Source organism: Erinaceus europaeus, chromosome 1, assembly GCF_950295315.1.
Source record: "Erinaceus europaeus chromosome 1, mEriEur2.1, whole genome shotgun sequence".
NCBI classification, from domain to species: domain Eukaryota; kingdom Metazoa; phylum Chordata; class Mammalia; order Eulipotyphla; family Erinaceidae; genus Erinaceus; species Erinaceus europaeus.
The window spans coordinates 118,886,915-118,908,623 of record NC_080162.1 but is presented as its reverse complement, the minus strand read 5'-3'; the positions used below and the strand labels follow the sequence as shown (position 1 = coordinate 118,908,623).

The following is a 21,709-nucleotide window of genomic DNA, read 5'->3' as shown; positions in this document are numbered from 1 at the left end:
TCTAGGGCTTTACACGTGCAAGTTTGATGCTCAAATGCATATTTACTTTCTGAACTCTTAAGTTTCAGATCTCTTGCTCCACCGTAAGTTTAAGATGTTAAAAGCTAGCAATGAGTTAAAAAAAAAAAAAAAAGGCTCTGTTCATGTCAATATAACTCAAATGTTACATGCAAAAAGAATTTTATTTTTAAAATATCTACAGTAGGGAGGTTTAACAAAAATATTACATAAGGAGCTCTTTCTTTCAAGCCAGAATTCATTCTAATAGTTGGCTCTTAGCACTCTGTAATTCTATACTGAACTTTAGTTACAGCAAACTTGAAATAAGTGTGAAAGAAAGTCTCCAAGAGGGCCCCAATAATTTCCACTTCCTGGTATTCACACCCTCTTTAATACTTTCCCACAATGTACCAAAGCAAAAGAGATAACTATCTTTTCTACAACTGGGTTATAAAAAGCTGTATCTTCTAGTCCAGGCTTGCTCTCACTTTCTCATTAGTCATTCAGTGAGCTGCCAAATTTTGAGACTACTTGACATTGTGGAGAGGTCCACACTGCAAGGAAATGATATTTCCTGTCAATAGTCATATAAATGAACCTACACATGGATCTTCAACCCTTGTCAAGACTTCATATGGTCATTCACCTTAAAAATGTCATTATAAGGACCAGGTGGTGGCACACCTGGTTGAGTACACATCTTATAATGCACAAGGATCCAGGTTTGAGTCCCTAGTCCCCACCTGCACAGGGAAAGCTTCACAAGTGGTGAAGCAGGGCTGCAGGTGTCTCTCTTCTTCTCTAGCTCACCTTCCCCTCTCCATTTCTAACTATCTCTATCTAATAAATAAAGATAATAAAACAGGAAAAAAAGAAAATATTTTTAAGAATGTCATTATAACTTCAGGGCCAGTAGAGTGCACAGGTTACAGTGCACAAGAAAGGACCCTCATTCAAGCCCTGGTCCCCACCTGCAGAGGGGAAGCTTAACATATAGTGAAGCAATCCTGCAGGTGTCTCCTTCTCTTCCACTCCATCTGCCTCTCAATGCCTCTCTTATGTATCCAAAATACATGTATTTTAATTTGCACTGTAACTTCGTGAGAGATCCTAAGCCAAAAACATCCAATTAAAGTTATTCTAGGCTTCAATATTCAGAATGTTTGCTTTTGTTGTTGTTTTGTTTTTAGATAGAGACAGAGAGGTAAAGAGGCAGAGTGTGTGAAAGAAACCACAGCACCTAAGATTCCTTCAGTGCCGTGTGGGCTGGACTTAAAGTGGATGGCAGAGAGTGGATGGCAAAGAAGTGAGCTATTTCACTTGCCAATACATGTCTTTTAAACTACTATGTTTGGGGGTAACTCCATAGCAGTGGAAAACTAATACAATGAGCATTACCTACCCTTTAAAAACTACACCGGGAGTCGGGCAGTAGTGCAGCAGGTTAAGCGCACGTGGTGCAAAGCACAGGGACCGGCATAAGGATACCAGTTCCAGCCCCAGCTCTCCACCTGCAGGGGGGTCGCCTCGAAAGTGGTGAAGCAGGTCTGCAGGTGTCTTTCTCTCCCCCTCTGTCTTCTCCTCCTCTTTCCATTTCTCTTTGTCCTATCCAACAACGATGACATCAATAACAACAATAATAACTACAACAATAAAACAAGGGCAAAAAAAGGGAATAAATAAATAAACATTAATAAATAAATAATTAAAAACTAAATACACCTATTTTAAAGGGGATTTGAACGATAATTAGAAATAAAATATTAACTGCAAATTTGGGGAGGAAATTCCTTTAGTTTTCTTTCTTTCTTATGTGATAGAGGGACAGAAAGAGGGAGGAGGAGAGAGAGAGAGAGGAAACACTAGAGCATCATTTTGACACATGCAGTAGTAGAGACTGAATTTAGGACCTCATGCTTGAGAAACCAACACTGTCCACTATAGCACCTCTTGGGCTATGATAATTTTTAAAAATTTTGTCAGAAATTAAAGGCAACTATAATAATGTCAGCCTGTAGGTCCTGCTAGTAAAATCAGACATTCAAATATGTACTAGCAGCAGAATATAAACTGCTTCAGGGAAGAAAAAGAAGAAAAAAGAAGAAAGAGAAAGAGAGAAAGAAAGGAAAGGAAAGGAAAAAGAAAAGACTAGGTTGAGCTTATAAACTGAGAAAGAAATCACCATCAATTTTTTTTTTTGTAAATTGGGAAGGAAATCAGTTTGATTTAAAAACTGCAGGCCCAATCTAACTAGGACAAGACATTCTAGGAATACTGCTTTATCTATTAAAATTGATTCTAAAGTTTTATCTTACCAGAGAGTATACCACTAACCCATTGATAAATAAAAAGATAAGAAAAAAGTACCAAATTTTAGTAGCATATCTCACCATCATATCAAAGCACAAGTTATTTCTTTCTATGTTTCCTCACTAAATCCAAAACATACAAGCACCCTTTCCAAGGATATGTAAGACTATTTATTAGAAATAGTTCTTTTTTTTTTTTTCAGAAATAGTTCTTTTAACAGAGTTTAATTCATTAGAAAGTATATTTAGTATAGACACATTGAACATGTAAAACAAAAACAGGGATTTGATGTCTGATTGAAAAATATGCTTATTTCAGTCATGGAATAAGCAATACATACTCTCAATACAGTAAAACCCTCCATCTTAAATGATAAATGAATAAAGTAATTTCTAAGGATTCAAGTTATTCCATACTAATGGTATGCATCTATATTAAAAACAACAAGAACAGGAATAAAAATTAAAACAGCAGCATCTGAGAGCCTATGAGGTGGTTTGGTGAGTAGAAAACATGTCTTCACTGTGGGAGGCCCTGGATTCAATCACTAGCACCGCACAGGAGCACCAAGGACTCCAGGAATGGTGGACTGGTGGTTTGGTATATAAAAACAGAACGGGGGGGCAAGAGGGGACTTCCAGACAATTTCAATGCAGTTCACATTGAGGTAAGAGGCCTCAGAAACAGAAATACACAGATAGCAATGACAGAAAACCAACCAGACAGATACAGATCTAGAAAAATGTACAGAGATAGAGTTGAGAAAACTGATTATGAAATCATTTCAAGAAACTAAAGTTAATGTGTCTGACTGGGAGGAGTTTGACAACTCCAGTGAGGACTAGTCCCAGGCTGATGTCAGAGGGGTAGGGTGGTGGGAGCTCTTAGGGCAGTGGGCCTCAAAGTGGCCCAAGCCACAACACTTTACCCCAGGGTGCAGGTGACCCTCCTGTCACTCCTGGCTCCGGCTTCTGCCATCCTGTCTTTACACTAGCCCCTCATCTGAGCTGCAGCAGGTGTTTTTGCAGAGCTGCAGACCTGTGACTGTGAATTTCTCTTCAGTGGGAAATGTTTGGGAAGGGCTCTAGCCCCTGACAAAGTTTACCAGCCCCCTTATTCAGCTGGGACTGGACACGCCATTACCAGCTATTTCGGGCCTTCCTGCTCTCTGGTTCTGATCCCTGCTTTGCTGAAAAGGTAGCCTTCTCCAGAGGGACCTGGTTCCTTGCATATGTATAGTGTGCACTCCTAAGGACATAGGCAAAGGGACCAAGGCACATAACTCCCACCACCACCACCACCACAGGTGGGGAAGGGGTTTGCGTGACTGAGAGCTGCCAAGAGCCAGAGAGGGTGCATAGTTAGTTAAAAGTTGCCTCAGACTGGTTCTAGTGATAAACATTCCCTACATCTGTGGGCTTTTCTGATTCTTCTCTGTTGTTACGAAATAAATCATCTTACAAAAACAAAAAACAAAACAAAAAAAAAAAAACACTAAAGTTAAAATTCAAGAACTCAGTGGTCATTTTACAAAAGAATTAAAAAGTAGAAGGGAAAAAAAAAAAAAACTCCAAACAGAACTGCAGGGCCTAAAGCACACTTAAATGCAGCTCAGGCTGAGGTGAGAGGCCTCAGTAGATTTAATCACATAAGGAAGAGAATAGCAACACCAGAAGACACAACCACCACACTCTGAATTCAAAACTCTGAAGAGGAAAAGTTTATGAAAAATGAAGCACCTCTCTCCCTGAAATAGCAGACTCTATCAGAAAGATGAACATTAGAGTTATTAGGATCCCCGAGAAAGAGGAGAGGGAGTGAAGAGTAGAAAATATATTCAAATAAACTTTAGTATATTTTCTATTTCTTAACAATGTTCAAAATATAAAAATCCAAGAAGGTGAACACACAGCTAAATCTTTTGCTTATCATTAGAGAAATGCAAATTAAAACTACACTAAGATACCATCTCACACCTGAGAGAATGGCCTACATCAACAAACCAGGAAATGGCAGGTGTTGGAGAGGCTGTGGAGAAAAGGGAACTCTGCTGCATTGCTGGTGGGAATTCAAACTGGTGCATCCACCTTGGAAGACTGTATGGAGAGTCCTTAAACAAACAAAAATGAAATTACCTTATGACGCAGCAATATCACTCTTAGGCATTTATACAATGGATACACTAGTTAGTAGGGACATATGCTATGCTCACAGCTCCATTATTCACAATAGCCAAAGAGAAGAAGCAGCCTAAATGCCCATCATCAGATGACTGGCTAAAGAAGTTATGGGATATATATTCCATGGAATATCACTGCAATCAAAAAAGATGATAGTGTATCCTTTGGAACAAAATGGATGGAACTGGAGGTGATTATGCTTAGCAAAATAAGAAGAAATATAAGACAACTATCAGATGGTTTTACTCATATGAGGAATCCAGAGATCTGATTTACATGAACTTGACAAAAAAAAAAAAAAAAACAGACCTGTGAGAACTATGTTGGTTATTTATCTTTGGGAGGTTGTGGATACTGAACTTTGGTGGTATGGAACTATACATTGTAATCTTACAATTTTGTAACAAACTGTTGATAACAAATAAAAAATTATTACAAAAAAAAGAAAGAAAGAACTGGGACTGGGCAGTGTCAAACCTGTTGAGCACACACATTGCTACGAACAAGAGCCCAGGTTCAAGCCCCTGGTCCCCACCTGAGGCAGGGAAACATCACTTCAGATGAAAGAGTACTACAGGTATCTCTCTTCCTCTCTATCTCATCCTTCCCTCTCAACTTCTGTTTCTATCCAAAACAAACAAACTTATTTTTTAGGGCTGGGCAGATAATATAATGGTTCTGCAAAAGACTCTCATCATGCCTGAGGCTCTGAGGTCCCAGGTTCAACCCTCAGAAACAAAAGCCAGAGCTAAGCAGTGCTCTGGTCTCTCCCTTCCCCTCTCGACCCCTACCTTTCTTTTTCTCTCTGTCTCTCTCATTAAAATAACACACACACACACACACACACACACACACAATTGAGTTTGGGGAGGCCATTCAAAAGTCTGACACAAATATAGGGTCCTGGGTTCATTTCTCACACCACATCAGGAGCAACATTGTAACAGCCACTTTAGTCAAAGAGTCATCATTTAGTTTGAGGAGGCCATTTAAAAGTCTGACACACATATGGGGTCCTGGGTTCATTTCCCACACCACATCAGTAGCAACATTGTAACAGCCACTTTAGTCAAAGAGTCATCATTTAGCCATCAAGACTGGCAAAAATAGCTGAGTTAAAATTGGAACTCTTTACCTCATAAAGGAGATAAGTCATCTGAATAATAGCTTTTCCTATATCCTTGACTGCTTCTCTTGACCAAAGAAGACAAACTTTCACCATGTAAACCACATAACTAGTAAGTTTAATTCATGCCAAGTGATCTCTATTGACAGAGTCCATTTCTAGGTCCTTCCCAGAAGATTCAAAACCATATTGAAGGGAAGAGCACTAAAGTCTTTGGAATACGTATCATCCCTGCTGTTAGCACATACACTTATGCATTGCTGACACATACTAAAATAATATGACCTAAAATCCATCAGTTGTTGTGTACATTTCAGGTCTGAACTTGGCCCCCATCACAATGAAGGAAGCTACCATGCTGTGGTGTCTTTCCCTGTTCCTCATTCTGTCTTTTCCACTGCATCTCAAAAAGCCACCCAGAACATTAAAGCTCAAGTGAAGAAAGAAAGGAGAAAAAAAAAAAAAAGCATTCAGATGTATATCAGAAGATGCTTTTGAAGAACTGTCATAAAATTATGCCAGTAAAGTCTTCTAATCTTATAACAATGAAGAATTCCAATAAATTACATAGGAAAATACCAAGTGTATGTTCATATAGACCTGTCTGAGTCAATACTCATACTAAATATTTTAAACCAGAGTGTTCATATAGTTTACCAATGCGGTAGTACTTGACTGCTTCACATAACACCATAACCACACATTTAATATCTGACTTGATTGCAATATTAATTTTTTTCTTGTGAAAGCTCTGTGGGAAGACAAAGGCTAGAACTATCCAACACTATAAACTAGTGTAGTTTCCAAATTTGGGAGGGAAGTGGTTAAAAGATACAATTAATAAAAAGTTTCTGAAGTACCATAGATAAGTCAGATAATTTTGCCATGCATTCCTGTGCAATGGCCAAATAAACTTCCAAGTGTCTCTGGCAAATCAAACACTATGACCCAAATCAATGTACTCTTAAACTTTGAAGTCATATGATGTTTATGTCCCTACTAATTTTAAGGAGGAAAACTAATGTTTCTACGTTCCCAAACATATCAGAACCTAATATAAAATGGTAACAATGTGTTTTGTCTGTCTTATGTTATTTAAGGGTAAAAAATAATAACCTATCCTTTTCTTCTTTCTTTCCTTTTCTTTTTAATAAGAGACAAAAAGACAGAGAGGATGTGAAAGAGGTTACTGTACCCAAGGTTCTTTCAGTGCAGTTGGGGCCGGGCTCCAACCTGGGTTACACATATCACAAAGCAGCACACTATCCAAGTGAGCTATTTTTTGAGTCCATACTTGTTCCTTTTACCCTTTTGCAGTCAAATGCTCTACCACTGAGCAATACCCCCCTTTTGCCCTTTTGATCTTTGGAAAATCTTGCCTCTTTACCTGAACTCAAATGTTGACCTTCTAGCACTGCACTGGTTTTTAAAAATATCCTATTTTTAACATGTTAGCTTAAAAATAGCTCTTCTTTCACTGTTGCACATTGCTTCTGGGCAGAAGTCTGTTTCTTATTGTAGAGTCACATATTCCAAGAAGGAAAGAAAGAGAGCAAGCCTAGCCTTATTTAACTCATTCTTTCAACCTCTGGGGAAGCAACTTGTGCAGCATAGAACCTCTCTGAGCTGCAGCTGCTGGTGTGATCCATTCTTTGCATTTCCCCTGGGGATAGGAATGAAAAACAAAACCAGTTCCTTCTGCTGCTTACCTGACCGTCATTAACTGCGTGTGTTAACAAGAAGCTGAGAGCATCAGACCCCTGAAGCAATGCCCCTTCCCTTGAGTGCATGCACACATCTCAATTCTAGAAGCGTTCAAGTAAAGTGTCTGCCTACTCCTGCCCCTGCCCTGCCCCTGTGCTCCTCCTGCTCTGCCCCTACCTCTTGCTCCTCCGCTGCCCCTGCCCCTGCTCTGCCCCTGCTCTACTCTGCTCTGGCCCTGGCCACTTGCCTGCCCTGCCCACTTTCGGCACTTCTCAGAGGAGGTGTGCATGGCAGGCCACATGCGTGGCTGAGTGTCCTCCACAGAAGGCGGCGAAGCTTTGGGGCCGCAGCAAATCAACAGTGTCTGCTGGCAGGTCGGGAGGAAGCAGCCGAGCGCCCCCCACGTCCCGGGGGTCAGTGGCCCACCCCCTCCCCCACCCGCACCCGGGACCTGGCAGGCGCGTGCCGGGGCGGGGCGGGATGCTGGGAGCGGGGCGCAGGACGCGGGGTGCAAAATGCAGGGCACAGGGTGCAGAATGCGGGGTGCAGGGCACGGGACCCGGCCCCTCACCTTGCGCGATGGCGATGGACTCGAAGCGGTGCAGCTCCTTGAGCAGGCAGCTCCTCTCGGAGGAGTGCAGGCTGTAGATGAAGTCGCGCGCGCCCTGCGCCGTGTTGAGCGCCTCCATCGGCTCCTTCTTAGGGTGCGTGCCCAGCGCCCGGGCGGACGGCCCCCGGCAGCGACACCAGCACCAGGGCGGCGGGCCGGGCCGCAGGCTGCGCACCGGCCGGCCGAGCAGCCGCAGCAGCCGGGACATGGCGGAGGCGGGCAGAGGAGCGGGGCCGCGGCCGGCCGTGAGGAGGGCGCAGTGCCCGGCGGCGGGGCGAGGGGTGGGGGGAGCTGCTCAGCCCGACCCCGCCCCGACGGCCTCTGGGCTGGCGGCCGACACGCCGGGCACCATGCACGCTCCCCCGCTCCCTGCCCTGCCGGCCCTCGGGCGGGAACTTCCCCGAAGCGGAGAGCGGGGAAACCGCGGAGACGCGGTGCGGGCGGGCGCCTCCCGGTAGGGCGGATTGGAGCGGGCGGGCGGCTTCCCAGACACCAAGGGTCTGTGGTCTGGGGTTCCAAAGGGATGAGTCAGCCGGCACCGCCCTCCTCCAGCACCGCCCTCCTCTCCCGCCCCACCGGCTCCCAACCCTCTCTGGCCTCCCCTAGCCTCGCTCACTACACCGCCCGCACCCTCAAATCGGCCGCACTTTCTAGCCGCAGCCGCCGCTGCTCCCCCTGCCGGCGGCCTGGGACGTCACGGGGCGGGGCGAGGGAAATGGGCGAGGCGGATGGTGGGAGGGTGGGGGGGGTGAGGCTACTGACGAGGCGGGGCGGAGGAAGGGAAATGGGGCGGGGCGGAGAGAAGGGATGGGCGGGGCGGAGGGAAGGATGGGCGGGGCGGAGGGAAGGGGCAGAGGGTGAGGGGCGGTGCTGAGGCGGACCGCGCAGGCGCAATTGGGTCTGGCTGAAGAGCGTGCACACGTGTCCCCACTCCCTCTGCTGCGTGACCGTGGCGGGGTAGAGGGCGTGCACCTTTTTGAGCTGCTGTCAGCCTCTTTTAAGTCCAGCAAGGGGGACAAGAGAAGTAGAGTTTTGGGCCTCCTGTGCGGCATAGTGTGCTCCAGACTACATCCTGGCCTGCCCTAGAGCCAAGCCTAAGCCTAGAACTCCTGAAAGATGACCCTGCGCGGTCCCCCAGCCCAACGACTGCGGCGACCCAGACAGGCCTCTCCCCGAGCGCGGTGCCAGGGTCGCTGCAACTGGCAAGTCAATTCCCACCGTGTCCTGGGTCACTCTAGTCTCAGAGGAGTCCGTTGAGGGCGAGGGCAGTGCCACCAGGTCCCAAGGAATCTGGAGGCAGACCTTGATACTGAGTCCACCCTTCCCAGTTCAGTTGCCAACAGCTTGCTGATGGTTAATGCTGCAGCCTAAGCCAGACAAGAATGTCACCAGCCTTTTCCGTGTGTGTGTGTGTGTGTGTGTGTGTGTGTGTGTGTGTGTGTGTGTGTGTGTTTTCACCATGCCAAGGCAAAAGCATTTCTGTGATTCTCCATAACTCCCAAGTGGGTAGGTCCTAGGCAGCTTTCAAGCTCCTGATGCAAACTTTATCTGAACCTATCTAATGAGGCTTAGGCTTCCAGTCTTTAAAAATAATAATAAATCCACTTAGAGACTAAGAATAAATCTCTTTATCAAGATGCAAATCCTATGCTTACATCCATTGCTGCTCACAGCTCAAGATCTCATAGATGTCCTATAAATATGTAAGTGCACTATATAAAGGTGAAACAAGGAAGCAATATTATCAGCATCTCAGTGGTGCAATCCTTGAGTGACTTGTTATACTTGCAGGTTTTGTCTGTCTACCTGAGACCTCTTGAATCAAAAGCTGGACCATTTGGCACAGTCATTCGCACTTATACAAACCCAAGCCCTCAAGCTTGTGAACCACTGCTCTTAGAAGTGGAAAGCAATTTTTTATTTCACTTACTTACTTTTGGTTGTCACTAGGACTTTACTGTCCCAGACCATCTTTTTTTTTTTTTTTTTTTAGAGTGGAGGGAGAGGGTGACAGCACAGCACCAAACTTCCTTGAATGCATAGCAGGTGCACTGTCCAGTGAGTTATTTTTGAAATGTCATGCATATTAATAATCTAATAGTGCCAATTAAGAATATTCTTTCTGGGTGGGGGTGATAGCATAAGAGTTATGCAAGCAGACTCTCATGCTGAGGGTCTAAGGTCCCAGGTTCAGTCTCCCACACCAACATAAACCAGAGCTAAGCAGTGACCTAGTAAATATGTGTGTGTGTGTGTGTATAAATATATATATATTCTTTCTGAAAAATTCAAGTTTTTTAAAAGACTGTCTCCCCCAAAATCATCTCCATTGTGTTGGAATTCTTTTCAGAATTACATTTCACCTTCAAGGTCTTGGAATAGCCACCACCCTCCTCCCCATATCCCTTACATTCAATAGATTTTGACTCACTGAACTTTGATTAAACATAAAAATCAAAGCTTGCACAAAGTCCTCAACAAGAACTCCTTTTACAACAGTCTTTAGGAAACCAATTTCATATGTGGGCTTCAGAAATAGATTGTTGAAAATTTAATAGCTGGAGTAACTAATAGCTAGTGGTTAGTAGTAGGTTGTTGTGATAGTGATCTCAGTGAATCAGACATCCCAGACTGTCCATGTGCTTTGAGTTAGTCAATAGTTGGAATATCACCAACCGGATCTGGTAATTGCCTGCTTGTTGGGCCTTGCTGTGAAATGTTTGCTGCATGATTTATAAATTCTGCTATAGAAAATAAGAGACTAGACTGTATACTCAAGTCACTTATAAGATATATGGAATAAATGGATCTGTACTGTAGTGATACTAATAGGATGGAACACATTAAAATACTACTTTATATATAAAGAGGTAGGTCAAAGGTACTTGAAATCTTTCCATGCTTGTTCATCTGTTTGATGGGGATAAGAGAATGTTGCTCTGTTTACCTGTTTAATAGAGACAAGGCCATTTCCTTTATAGGGACACTAAGTTAGTACATGTAAGACATTTCAAACAGGACCAGGAACACAGTAATTGCTCAATAAGTGTTAGCTTTTACTACCCAAATTTCTATGAATCTCTAAAACTCCTGAAGTTATATATTTCTACTCTGATATAAGAAATCCTACCTAAACATCCATTATTTAACACACACTTAGTGTGTATTAATTGAATAATTAATCCACTCCCTTTCTTTGAACACTTGAGTATCATAGATGTAGATAAATGGAGGAGATGGGGAAGGGGAGAGTGTGGATTGGGAGATACGCAGAAGTATAAACTAAGGTGGTTTAGGTGTGGACCCTAAGAAGGTCCTAAGGAGATTTGATGATGAAGAGATTGGACAAGGTTATAGAAACAAAAAGGGAGAGGAGGGCCCAGCAGGCAAGCTTGGGTTGAGCCTAGTCTCCTCATCATTTTTAAAGATGACAAACATCATGCCTCAGTTAATAAGCACAGCCTCCTTCCTTATGAAAAATTACTGCTGAGTCAACTGTCCACAGTCATTAGCATACAAATCTTCTCCAGAGTCCTTGGCACCCCTGTTGCTGGCAAAACACCAGGCTATTTGCTGTCTAGCTTTTATGACAACTTATACACTCGGCTATTGCTGTGAACTTTCTTGAAACATTGCCGGACACTTTCTTGAAATTGTAGATTTATTTAATAGGACTATTATTATTATTATTACTATTATTATTATTATTGCACACATTTTTGCAACCTCTCATCTATCAAACTCTTACACTAGTGTTAGACCCTTGGATGTCCCCTCCTACATCAGGGTTTTGGTGAGTCAATTGTTACTTCCCAGTGGAAACCACAAAATCTTATTTTAAAAGCAAATTAAAGACAATATAGGTAAATAGAAGGAAACCCCATTAAAGGTTAGAAACAATAACATATATTAAATCTTCCATAAGTAAGCTATAAATTCTCTGTATTTGCAACTAAAATCCCAACTAGATCAGTGTCTCTTTATGTGTATGTGAAATTGTTAAACTGTTCCTAAGATTTATATTGAAATTCAAATAAAGGCAAGATAGCATACCAGAAAAAGCACACCATGCCCCTTTCTCTGTGTTCAGATTCTAACTAGCACCTACTAGCTATAAGTTTGACAAGTTGTGTATCATTATATTCTTGGTTTTGAAACTCCTTGTGTTTTTTTATTTATTTTATTTGTTTATAAAATGGAAATATTGAGAAGACCATAGGATAAGACGGGTACATTTCCACACAATTCCCACCACCAGAACTCCATATCCAATTCCCTCCCTTGATAGCTTTCACATTCTTTATCCCTCTGAAAGTATGGACCCAGGATCATCATGGGGTACAGAAGGTGGAAGGTTTGGCTTCTGTAATTACTTCCCCGCTGAACATGGGCATTGGTAGGCGGATCCGTATTCCTAGCCTGTCTTTCTCTTTCTCTAGTGGGGCAGGATTCTGGGGCAGTGGGACTCCAGGACACATTTATGGGGTCGTCTGCCCAGGGAAGTCAGGTTGGCATTATAGTAGCATCTGGAACCTGGTGGCAGAGTAATGAAGCTGAAGGGTTGACATTCCACACCTGACATCTCTGGAGACAGTCTCAAGTGAAACATGCTGTGGTGGTACTCGTTTCATTGATTAGTTTGGGATCAGCTGATGCAGTATCAGTTGGTATGAATTGGGAGAAGCATGCAGGAAAGTGATTCTCAACCTAGAGGTTCCAGGACTGGGAGAAATATGGGCTTTATAGAGAAAGGGGAAGATTCTCGCTGTCTAAGGATATAAGAAGGCTATTGCTATAACCAAATTATTTGGCAATTGGATTAACTTTTAAAATCCCTAGGTGGCTCCGTGGCACAATGGATAGTGCATTGGACGTCTAACTTTTAAAATCCCATTGATAGGATTTGCTGTATTATACAAGACCTTGCCATAGTTTATGTCCTTTATTGTTATGTATATATATAGCTGTATCTTATAAAGTAATGCCATGAGTTGCTTCTGTTCTCCCTGGTCTAAGCTTTTAGGAGATTTAATATTTCAAGAACAAGTCATTATTAGAAATGTATTAAGAATTTGATCCCACTGTTAAAATCAATCTGATTACCAATTTGAACTTTTAAGTGCTTTATTGTGTTTTTTCAAATCTACCACACAGAATTATAAAGATAGAATGAGATACTGTATGTAAACCATATAGCACAACACATAACATATGTTCAACAAAACATAGATAATATTAAAAGGCAATAATGTTCAAAACTTAGTACAAATAGTAAAAGTATTAATTTTATCTAACTTTAGAGCTAGATTTATATTCACCCTGAAAGCTAGCAAGCCAGTTTCCCTAGATTAGAAGTAGAGGTAGAAATTTGGTAACATCTAGCATCCAAGTACCATTGGAGTAAAGTTGAGATAGAGATGGAGGCAGGGTCTGGGACTGACCTTGGGACTGTTCTCTCCTGAATAACTGGCAGAAGCAGGGGAGCCAGTGAAATAGGAAAAAATTATAGGTCTATGGCGTTAACAGCCCTTTGATTTATTCATATCATTACAGACTCCTGGAATAATGTTCACCTATTGGTCAATATTATTATTGGAATTTGGTCAATGTTATTATTGGAATTCTATCTTCTTTGTACCTCAAGACCCACTCTGCCTGCAGGGTAACATTAATCCCACTGGTTAAAACCCTCGAAACAGTTGCTAAGGAAGCTTCTACCTTCCCAGCGTGCTTTTGCCTTTCTCCACCCCCTTTCCTAGCCATTTCCATTTCTGACTTGCCACTTCCAGTTTTATCCTATAAAAGCATTGGCTCTCTGATCAATAAATCCTTTTTGCATTAGCACACTGCCACGAGTTCCTGAGTCATCTATCTCCTGCATCTCAGAGTGAGTAGCAACCCAGGCTGAGTCCGGTTGAGTTCTCTCCAACCCAGAGAGCACACACCTGGGGAAGAGGCACCCCCATGCTAAGCCGGCATTTGGCACACCAAAGTGAGACCTACTCCCCACCACCCCCAGCTTCAGGCAGACGAATGAAGGTGCCCCAGCCCCCAGATAAGTATACGGCTGCTTGACTCTCTGTAGCCTCGTGTTTAAGGAAGGCACTGCAGTTCTTTTTCTCCCTCTTCTTATTTTCTTGAGACCTCTCTGTCATGGACAACCTTTCTCCTTATCAAGAGGATTCCCAAGCCCTCTACTCCTTTTTCTCTAGACATTTTCTCTGTCTCTGGGATATTTTGCTATGGGCCACACCTTGGTTCCTCTTGACTGTGATCGTAGTGCTTGGGAGATGCCCAGGGGCCCCATCCCATACCTCATGCAGAGAATGGCGACTCTAATTTGGGAAACAGCCTCAGTCTAAGGGACCTTGAGGCTGCTATCCAAGATTTAAGGGAGCAGATTATTCAGCTTGCCCAGAACCATACATACTTTCTATAGAAAGCAAAGCCTGCCCTGATCCACCCTAAGCCCTCTTCATTTCATCCAGTGACTCCCGTTTCGGCAGACACGTCTCTGGCTGTTGTTGCCACTGCTGCGGTACCCCCCAACCACTTTTGCCAGAAGCAGGATGTCATCCAAGACCCATAATGCGACATAGCGGGATCTGAAAAATCTGGTTCACAGAGCCCAAAAACAAAACCTCTCTACCGTTTCTCTCTTCCCCCCTTGTTCTCTTTGAATATCTTAAGCTAGCTGTCTGCCCCATCTGCCTCCAGTTGTGTTTTGTAAGAGTGATTTGAATGACTGATTTTTTTGTGCAACCCATTTTGCTCAGAGTACGTTGAAACTTAATTGACTTTATATAAGAATGCTGGCCATGATTTCTGAAGACAATCCTAAAAAAAATTTTTTTTTCTCTTTTGATTTTTTTTTAAGTCTTGGTATAAATGTGAACCATTTAGTCTTAAACTGTGTGAGTAAAAATGTTTCAATTAAGACAGTACAGATCTAAATTTGTGTTTCACTTGATATGTCTTCATAACAAAAGTTTTTCTCTTCCTGTGTGTTAAAGACTACATTCATGTTTATGTGTGTGTTTCAAGTTTGGTAAACATTAACTTTAAGGTTAAAAGTGTAACGTCGAAGCTACATTCTTACCAGGCAGAATTCAATGAAGGAGTTTTCAACATGATTCTCATAAAGATATGCTGGCACTCGCGTGGGTTGGCTCTCAGCTAGAAAGGTAAACTTTACTGAGTTCCCATTACCAGTTCAAGAGACTGCGTGAAAAGAAAGAAACTCAGGGAGGATTCTGGTATGAACACACTCGTTTATTGGGGAGTGGGTTTGGGTTAATCTAGAAGGCTAAACAGAGAGCAGTTTTCACATATGTCAGAATTCACAGGTTTCTTAAAGGTCAGCATGCCCCTATGGTAGGGGGCTGGTATGACAAGAGTTGGTACATAAAGATCAATACAATTGGTCTCCTGATGCAGGCATTTAATTATCCAAAGGCATTTGAGAGAAGAATAGTGGTCAAACCAGTAAGGGGAGATAGAGAAGGAAGAACAAGGCTTTAAAGACATCAAAAGGGCTCCAGGAAATAAGGTCTTGGGGGACTTTTCACTTGTCTAGTGTTAGGAGTGTGTGACAGGATGTGCTCTTCCTTTGTGATCAAAGGTGAAGTGGAATGTGTGAACTTTGAGTGAGTGCAACCATTTGGCTGACAGCAGGGACATAGGCTCTTTGTGAAGAGGGAGTCTTACAGAGGCAAGCTGAGTCTGATAGACTTTTCTCTCTTGGCTCATTTCTATGGAGAGAAGCTAACAAGAAAGGTGTCTTTTCAGAACTCCATCCCTGAAGATAAGAGGAGTTTCCCTAAGCTCTACCAAACTTCCACATAGTACCACAAAGATAAAATTAATTTTCTAAAATAACTGAGTATTTAAGGTAAAAGTCTAAATATATAATGTGACAATTCATCATCTCCAAAATTAAAATACAAATTCTCTATACAGGACATTTTTGGAGGGCCCCCAAAATACCCTGTGGAATTAATCCACAACAAATCTGGCATCAATCTGGCATTGTAAATGTTCTAAAAAAAAAAAAAAAAAACACTGTCACTAACATGTGTTAACTCTCTAAGTAACCTGAGTTTGTTTAAAGTCTAAGGTAAAAATTAGTTAAAAATCAATATATTTGAACTAAATCTGGTCTGAAGATCCTGCTGTACAGGATAGAGAATATGCTATTGATATGTAAAGCTCTCATATACCTTCTCAATTAAAGAGGTAGAACCAGCCGGGGTGAATGATATATTACACAATGGTTATGCAAATGATTCTCATGCTTGAGGCTTCTAACAATGGCTTTTCTCTTTACCTTTCCACATTTTATTGAGCTTAAATTGTTTAAACAACCTTAAAAACATACTAAAAAGGCCTTCCAAAATCAGAAAGGTACTTAAACCAATTATAATCATCTAGTTATCAATTGTAGTAAACTTCTAACTTGTTACAAGTTTTTTTCATCACAAATAAATGTTTACAGCTATGTCAAGCCTTCACATGAAGAAGCATCTGCTCATACGGTAAGGTATTAAACTATATAGAAGTCCCGCTATATACAACTTATGTAAATTAATGACAGCATTCATATATTTTTCTACACTTAATTGGTGTATCTCGTTTTGCCACTATACGCCTGCCTTTTTCAGCCAACAATTTAAAGATTTTTTTCTTTATAACATCACCCATACTACAGACATCCCTTACAACCCCCAAAGACAAACACCCCCCCAATATTTAGTTGTCTAAGGCACTAACTACATTAAACCTCTTTTAGTATTTATAAAAATTTGAATCAGATGTCCTGCTAAGCATGGGAAGTAGATTTTTATGTGTTTCTTTCACAGGAATCTCTGGAAATCCATTTGGACCCCTGCCTTCTGATATCGCCCACAAGATGACATGACTACAGTACCCCCCACCCCTGAAACCCCTGATGTGACCTGACACGATCTGGAAAACCTGATTCGAAGACTCCAAGGACAGAACTTTCTTACTGCCTTTCTCTTGCCCATCACTGTCTGCCCTTCCTGCTTCTGCTTCACCTGTCACCTTTTGGCTGTTTCAGCTCCCTCTCTAAAGCAAAATTCCAGTGGCTGTCCTCCACCATTGATATAGACATGCAGCATTTCTTCCCCCATTCATTGGCATTGGACTGACACTTCTATTGGACTTGCTGGTATATCTCTTGGACACTCCCTTTACACTGCTGGGCTTCTGAAGGACTGACTGCAGCAGTCAATGGACTTTGCAGCCAACTGTCTTGGGACTCTACAGTGCCAAATAGCCCCTTTTCCTGGCAGGCCACAAACCCCCTCGCCTGCAGACCCTGCCCCTGGGAGGCAGGAAACGCCCCCTCGCTGCTAGGCTCTGCCCCTTGGAGGCAGGAAACGCCCCCTCACCATCAGCCCCTGCCCTTTGTTGGCAGGAGATGCCCCTTTGCCTTTAGGCCCCACCCCCTCTGCCTGTCAGATAGCCTCCTCAGCCCACCAAGCCTGCCCTTTGACATCACACTAGCTCTTGCTGCTCTCCTACTTGTCCCTTCCCGTCTTGTTCCAGTTCTTTTGAAAAAGCCTGCACGATATCATTTAGGTTTCTGTCCAAAAGGTTTCTGTTCATCTCTGCACTGCTAATCCTCTGTCAGAGATAGAGTCTTTTATAGATATTGACCCATTTAAATATGGCAGTTAGATAAGATGATAGGGGAAGATGCAGGGAATTTGTGGGGAAGTGGGGAAGCCTGGCAGAGCTTAACCTGAGAGATGAGTCCCTCCAGGTAAGTCTCTCTCTCTGCAGAGGGGTTGAGCAAAAGGAGACACACATAAATCTCACAAGGTTGGTGGCCTTGTGAGTCTTCCCTGCCCCACAAAAATACATCTTCCTGCCGGCCCGACAGCTTTGCTAAACCTGCTTCTCCCTAAATTTCCTGATACTATGACCATTAGATAAAAGGAAAGGGGGAGATGTTGGGAATTGTGCAGATGTGGTCGAGCATGGCAGGGCCCACAAACCACCCTATTTACATGCTAGTAAGGCTCACCCATTTATCTACATACCAATCTTCTGTTTTGTCTTATAAATGATTAAAGGTCTCCCTCCTAAGTCCCCACAGGGTATTGCTAATTCCCACCAACTGAATCCCTGGCAACAGTTGCTAGGGAAGGCCCTACCATTTCCAGCCCCTCCCACTTATGGTATTATAAAATACACTTTCGAGATCGCTTTCTCTCCTCTCCTCTCCTCTCCTGGTTCAACTAGGAATACCAAAGGAGACCACCCGGGACCAAAACAAGACAGGACTAGAATGACCACAGGAACCCAGTAAATCACGGTGAGTACAAACACGTGTGGCTGGTGACAGGAGAGAGGAGCCTAAGGAGAGATTAAGTGACTGCTAACAATTCAGCAGTTTATCAGTTGAGACACCACTTCCAGTCTGCTCCACCAACAAGGGGATAGCTGAAGGGAGGAGAGGACTCCCCAGAGACTCACCAAGTGCAACTCTGAGTCTCCATTGCTACTACCCTCAGAATCTGGAGCAGTGACAGGGAGGGACACCAGGGGACAGAGATATAACCAGGAAACTCAGGAGAAGACCTATACCTCAGTGGCAAAGATGAGGGGCTGTGAAAGTCTCTTTGCATAACCACTGGATTATCTCTGCCACACCCTGCTTTATCTCTTGGTCAGGAGTCAGTGATTAAGCTGAAGCCTATTGATAGCTTAAAAGCCCTGAGGCTCCCATAGCCTACAGGGGGAAAAAAGAGGCTTTTAAACCACTGAGCTCCAACTCATAGATTTAAATACTATTGAAACAACTGTTAACTTCCACCACTGTGAACCCTTTAATTAACTTACTTAGACATGAGTCAATCCAGGCAATAGTGATCAATAATTTGAAAAGTACTGATAAAGGGAACTCATAACATAATATATAAAATGGTTAAAACAACAAGAAAAAATATTGGAGAATCGAACCAGGACAAGAGTACAGCTAAAAGTCCTCCAGAGGGTGAAGCACAAAACAACGAGTTCAACATCCAAACATTAGCTAAGGAAATAATAACAGGAGTGAGTAAAGAATTTGAAAAAATTGTAATCAGAAATACAGGAACAACAAATGAGAATATGGAAGAAAATACTAATTATCTCATGGTTATTAGAGAGCTGAAAGCTGAAATCGCTGAGCTAAGAATGCAACTAGCTGAACAAGCTAAAACAGTATCAGAGTAAGGCAACAAAATAGATGAACTCCAGAAAACAGTAGAGGGCAGAGAGAAAAGAATCTATGAGGCTGAAGACAGAATTAGCAAGATTGAGGATGAATTAGAGACAACTAAAAAAGAAGTAAGAGATCTCAAAAAGAGATTAATAGATGCTGAAAACAACAACAGAGTCCTATGGGATGACTTCAAAAGAAACAATATACGCATTATTGGCATACCAGAGGAAGAAAGAGAAGGAGAGGAAGAAAGGACTTTCCAGGTCATAATAGCTGAAAATTTCTCTAGTCTAGACAACATCAAAGACATAAAGATTCAAGAAGCCCCGAGGGTCCCAAACAGAATTAACCCAGACCTAAAGACACCAAGACATATCATACTTAGAATGGAAAGGAATAATGATAAAGAAAGGATCCTCAAGGCTGCAAGAGAAAAACAAAGAGTCACCTACAAAGGAAAACCCATAAGATTAGCAGCAGACTTCTCCATACAAACACTACAGGCCAGAAGAGAATGGCAAGATATCTATCGAGTGCTCAATGAGAAAGGTTTTCAGCCAAGAATACTGTATCCTGCTAGACTGTCATTCAGACTAGATGGAGGCATCAAAACCTTCTCAGACAAGCAACAGTTGAAGGAATCAACTATCACCAATCCTGCCCTGAAAGAAGTTCTGAAAGGTCTCCTATAAGTAATCAGACCACCACAAATAGGACATATATCAAAACACTCTAAAACTCTACAAGAATGGCGTTAAAATATCTTCAATCTTTGATATCAATAAATGTCAATGGCCTGAATTCACCTATTAAAAGACACAGAGTAGGAAGATGGATCAGAAACCACAACCCAACAATATGCTGTCTACAGGAAACCCACCTAACTCAACAAGACAAACACAGACTTAAAGTGAAAGGATGGAAAACTATCATACAAGCCAATGGCCCACAAAAAAGGGCAGGAACAGCTATTCTCATATATGACATGATAGACTTTAAAATAGATAAGATTAAAAAACATAGGAATGGACACTACTTAATGCTCAGAGGATCAGTCAATCAAGAGGACTTAACAATTATTAACATCTATGCACCCAATGAGAAGCCATCTAAATACATCAAACATCTACTGATAGACCTACAGCAATATATTAACAGTAACACAATCATAGTAGGGGACTTCAACACCCCACTCTCTCAACTTGACAGATCATCCAGGCAGAAAATCAATAAAGACATAAGGGAGCTAAATGAAGAGATAGATAAACTAGAACTATTGGACATTTTCAGAGTCATTCATCCCAAGAAACTGGAATACACATTTTACTCAAATCCACATGGGTCATTCTCAAGGATAGACCATATGTTAGGCCACAAAGACAGCATCAGCCAATTCAAGAGCACTGAAATCATTCCAAGCATCTTCTCAGACCACAGTGGAATTAAACTAACACTTAACAATCAACAAAAGATTAGTAACAGTCCCAAAATGTGGAAGCTCAACAGTACACTTCTTTTTTTTATATATATATATTTTTATTTATTCCCTTTTGTTGCCCTTGTTGTTTTATTGCTGTACTTATTATTGTTGTTGTTGTTGTTGGATAGGACAGAGAGAAATGGAGAGAGGAGGGGAAGACAGAGAGGAGGAGAGAAAGATAGACACCTGCAGACCTGCTTCACCGCCTATGAAGCGACTCCCCTGCAGGTGGGGATCCTTATGCCGGTCCTTATGCTTTGCGCCACCTGTGCTTAACCCGCTGTGCTATAGCCCGACTCCCCTGACAGTACACTTCTTAACAACTTCTGGGTCAAAGAGGAAATCAAGGAAGAAATCAAAATGTTTTGAGAGTTCAATGAAAATGAAGACACAAGCTATAAAAATATTTGGGACACAGCTACAGTAGTCCTAAGAGGGAAGTTCATAGCTATACAAGCACACATTAGGAAACAAGAAAAGGCACAAATAAACAGCCTTATTGCACATCTTAAAGAACTAGAAGAACAACAAAGGAACCCTAAAGCAATGAGAAGGTTAGAAATCACTAAAGTTAGGGCAGAAATAAATAACATTGAGAATAGGAAAACCATACAAAAGATCAACGAAAGTAAATGTTGGTTCTTCAAAAGAGTAAACAAAATCGACAAACCTTTAGCCAGACTCACAAAACAAAAAAGGGAGAAGACCCAAATAAATCAGATAGTAAATGAAAGAGGAGATATCACAACAGACACCGCAGAAATTCAACATATCATGCGAGGCTTCTATGAACAACTATATGCCACCAAGCTAGAGAACCTGGAAGAAATGGACAATTTCCTAGATACCTACCAACTTCCAAAACTAAGTAAAGAGGAAGTGGATAACGTGAACAGACCCATCACAGCTAATGAAATTGAAACAGTTATCAAAAATCTCCCCAAAAATTAAAGTCCTGGACCAGATGGTTTTACAAATGAATTCTACAAAACCTTCAAAGAAGAACTAATACCTCTACTTTTAAAAATCTTCCAGAAGATTGAAGACACTGGAATACTCCCTGCCA

At 42.1% G+C, this 21,709-nt stretch overlaps 1 protein-coding gene across 4 annotated transcripts in view; it reads right to left on the bottom strand.

Moving 5' to 3' along the window:
* TMEM65 (transmembrane protein 65) overlaps window positions 1-8,578 on the bottom strand; it is a 40,376-nt gene extending 31,798 nt beyond the window's left edge. For 2 of the 4 annotated variants that reach the window (XM_016187162.2, XM_060195366.1), the window contains exon 1: window positions 7,892-8,578. In XM_016187162.2, coding sequence (XP_016042648.1) covers window positions 7,892-8,138 — 247 coding nt within the window. In that variant the 5' untranslated portion in view covers window positions 8,139-8,578. The remainder of the gene's footprint in view (window positions 1-7,891) is intronic. The other 2 variants (XM_060195382.1, XM_007520817.3) reach the window with 2 other exon arrangements.
* Between the last annotated feature and the right edge of the window lie 13,131 nt (window positions 8,579-21,709).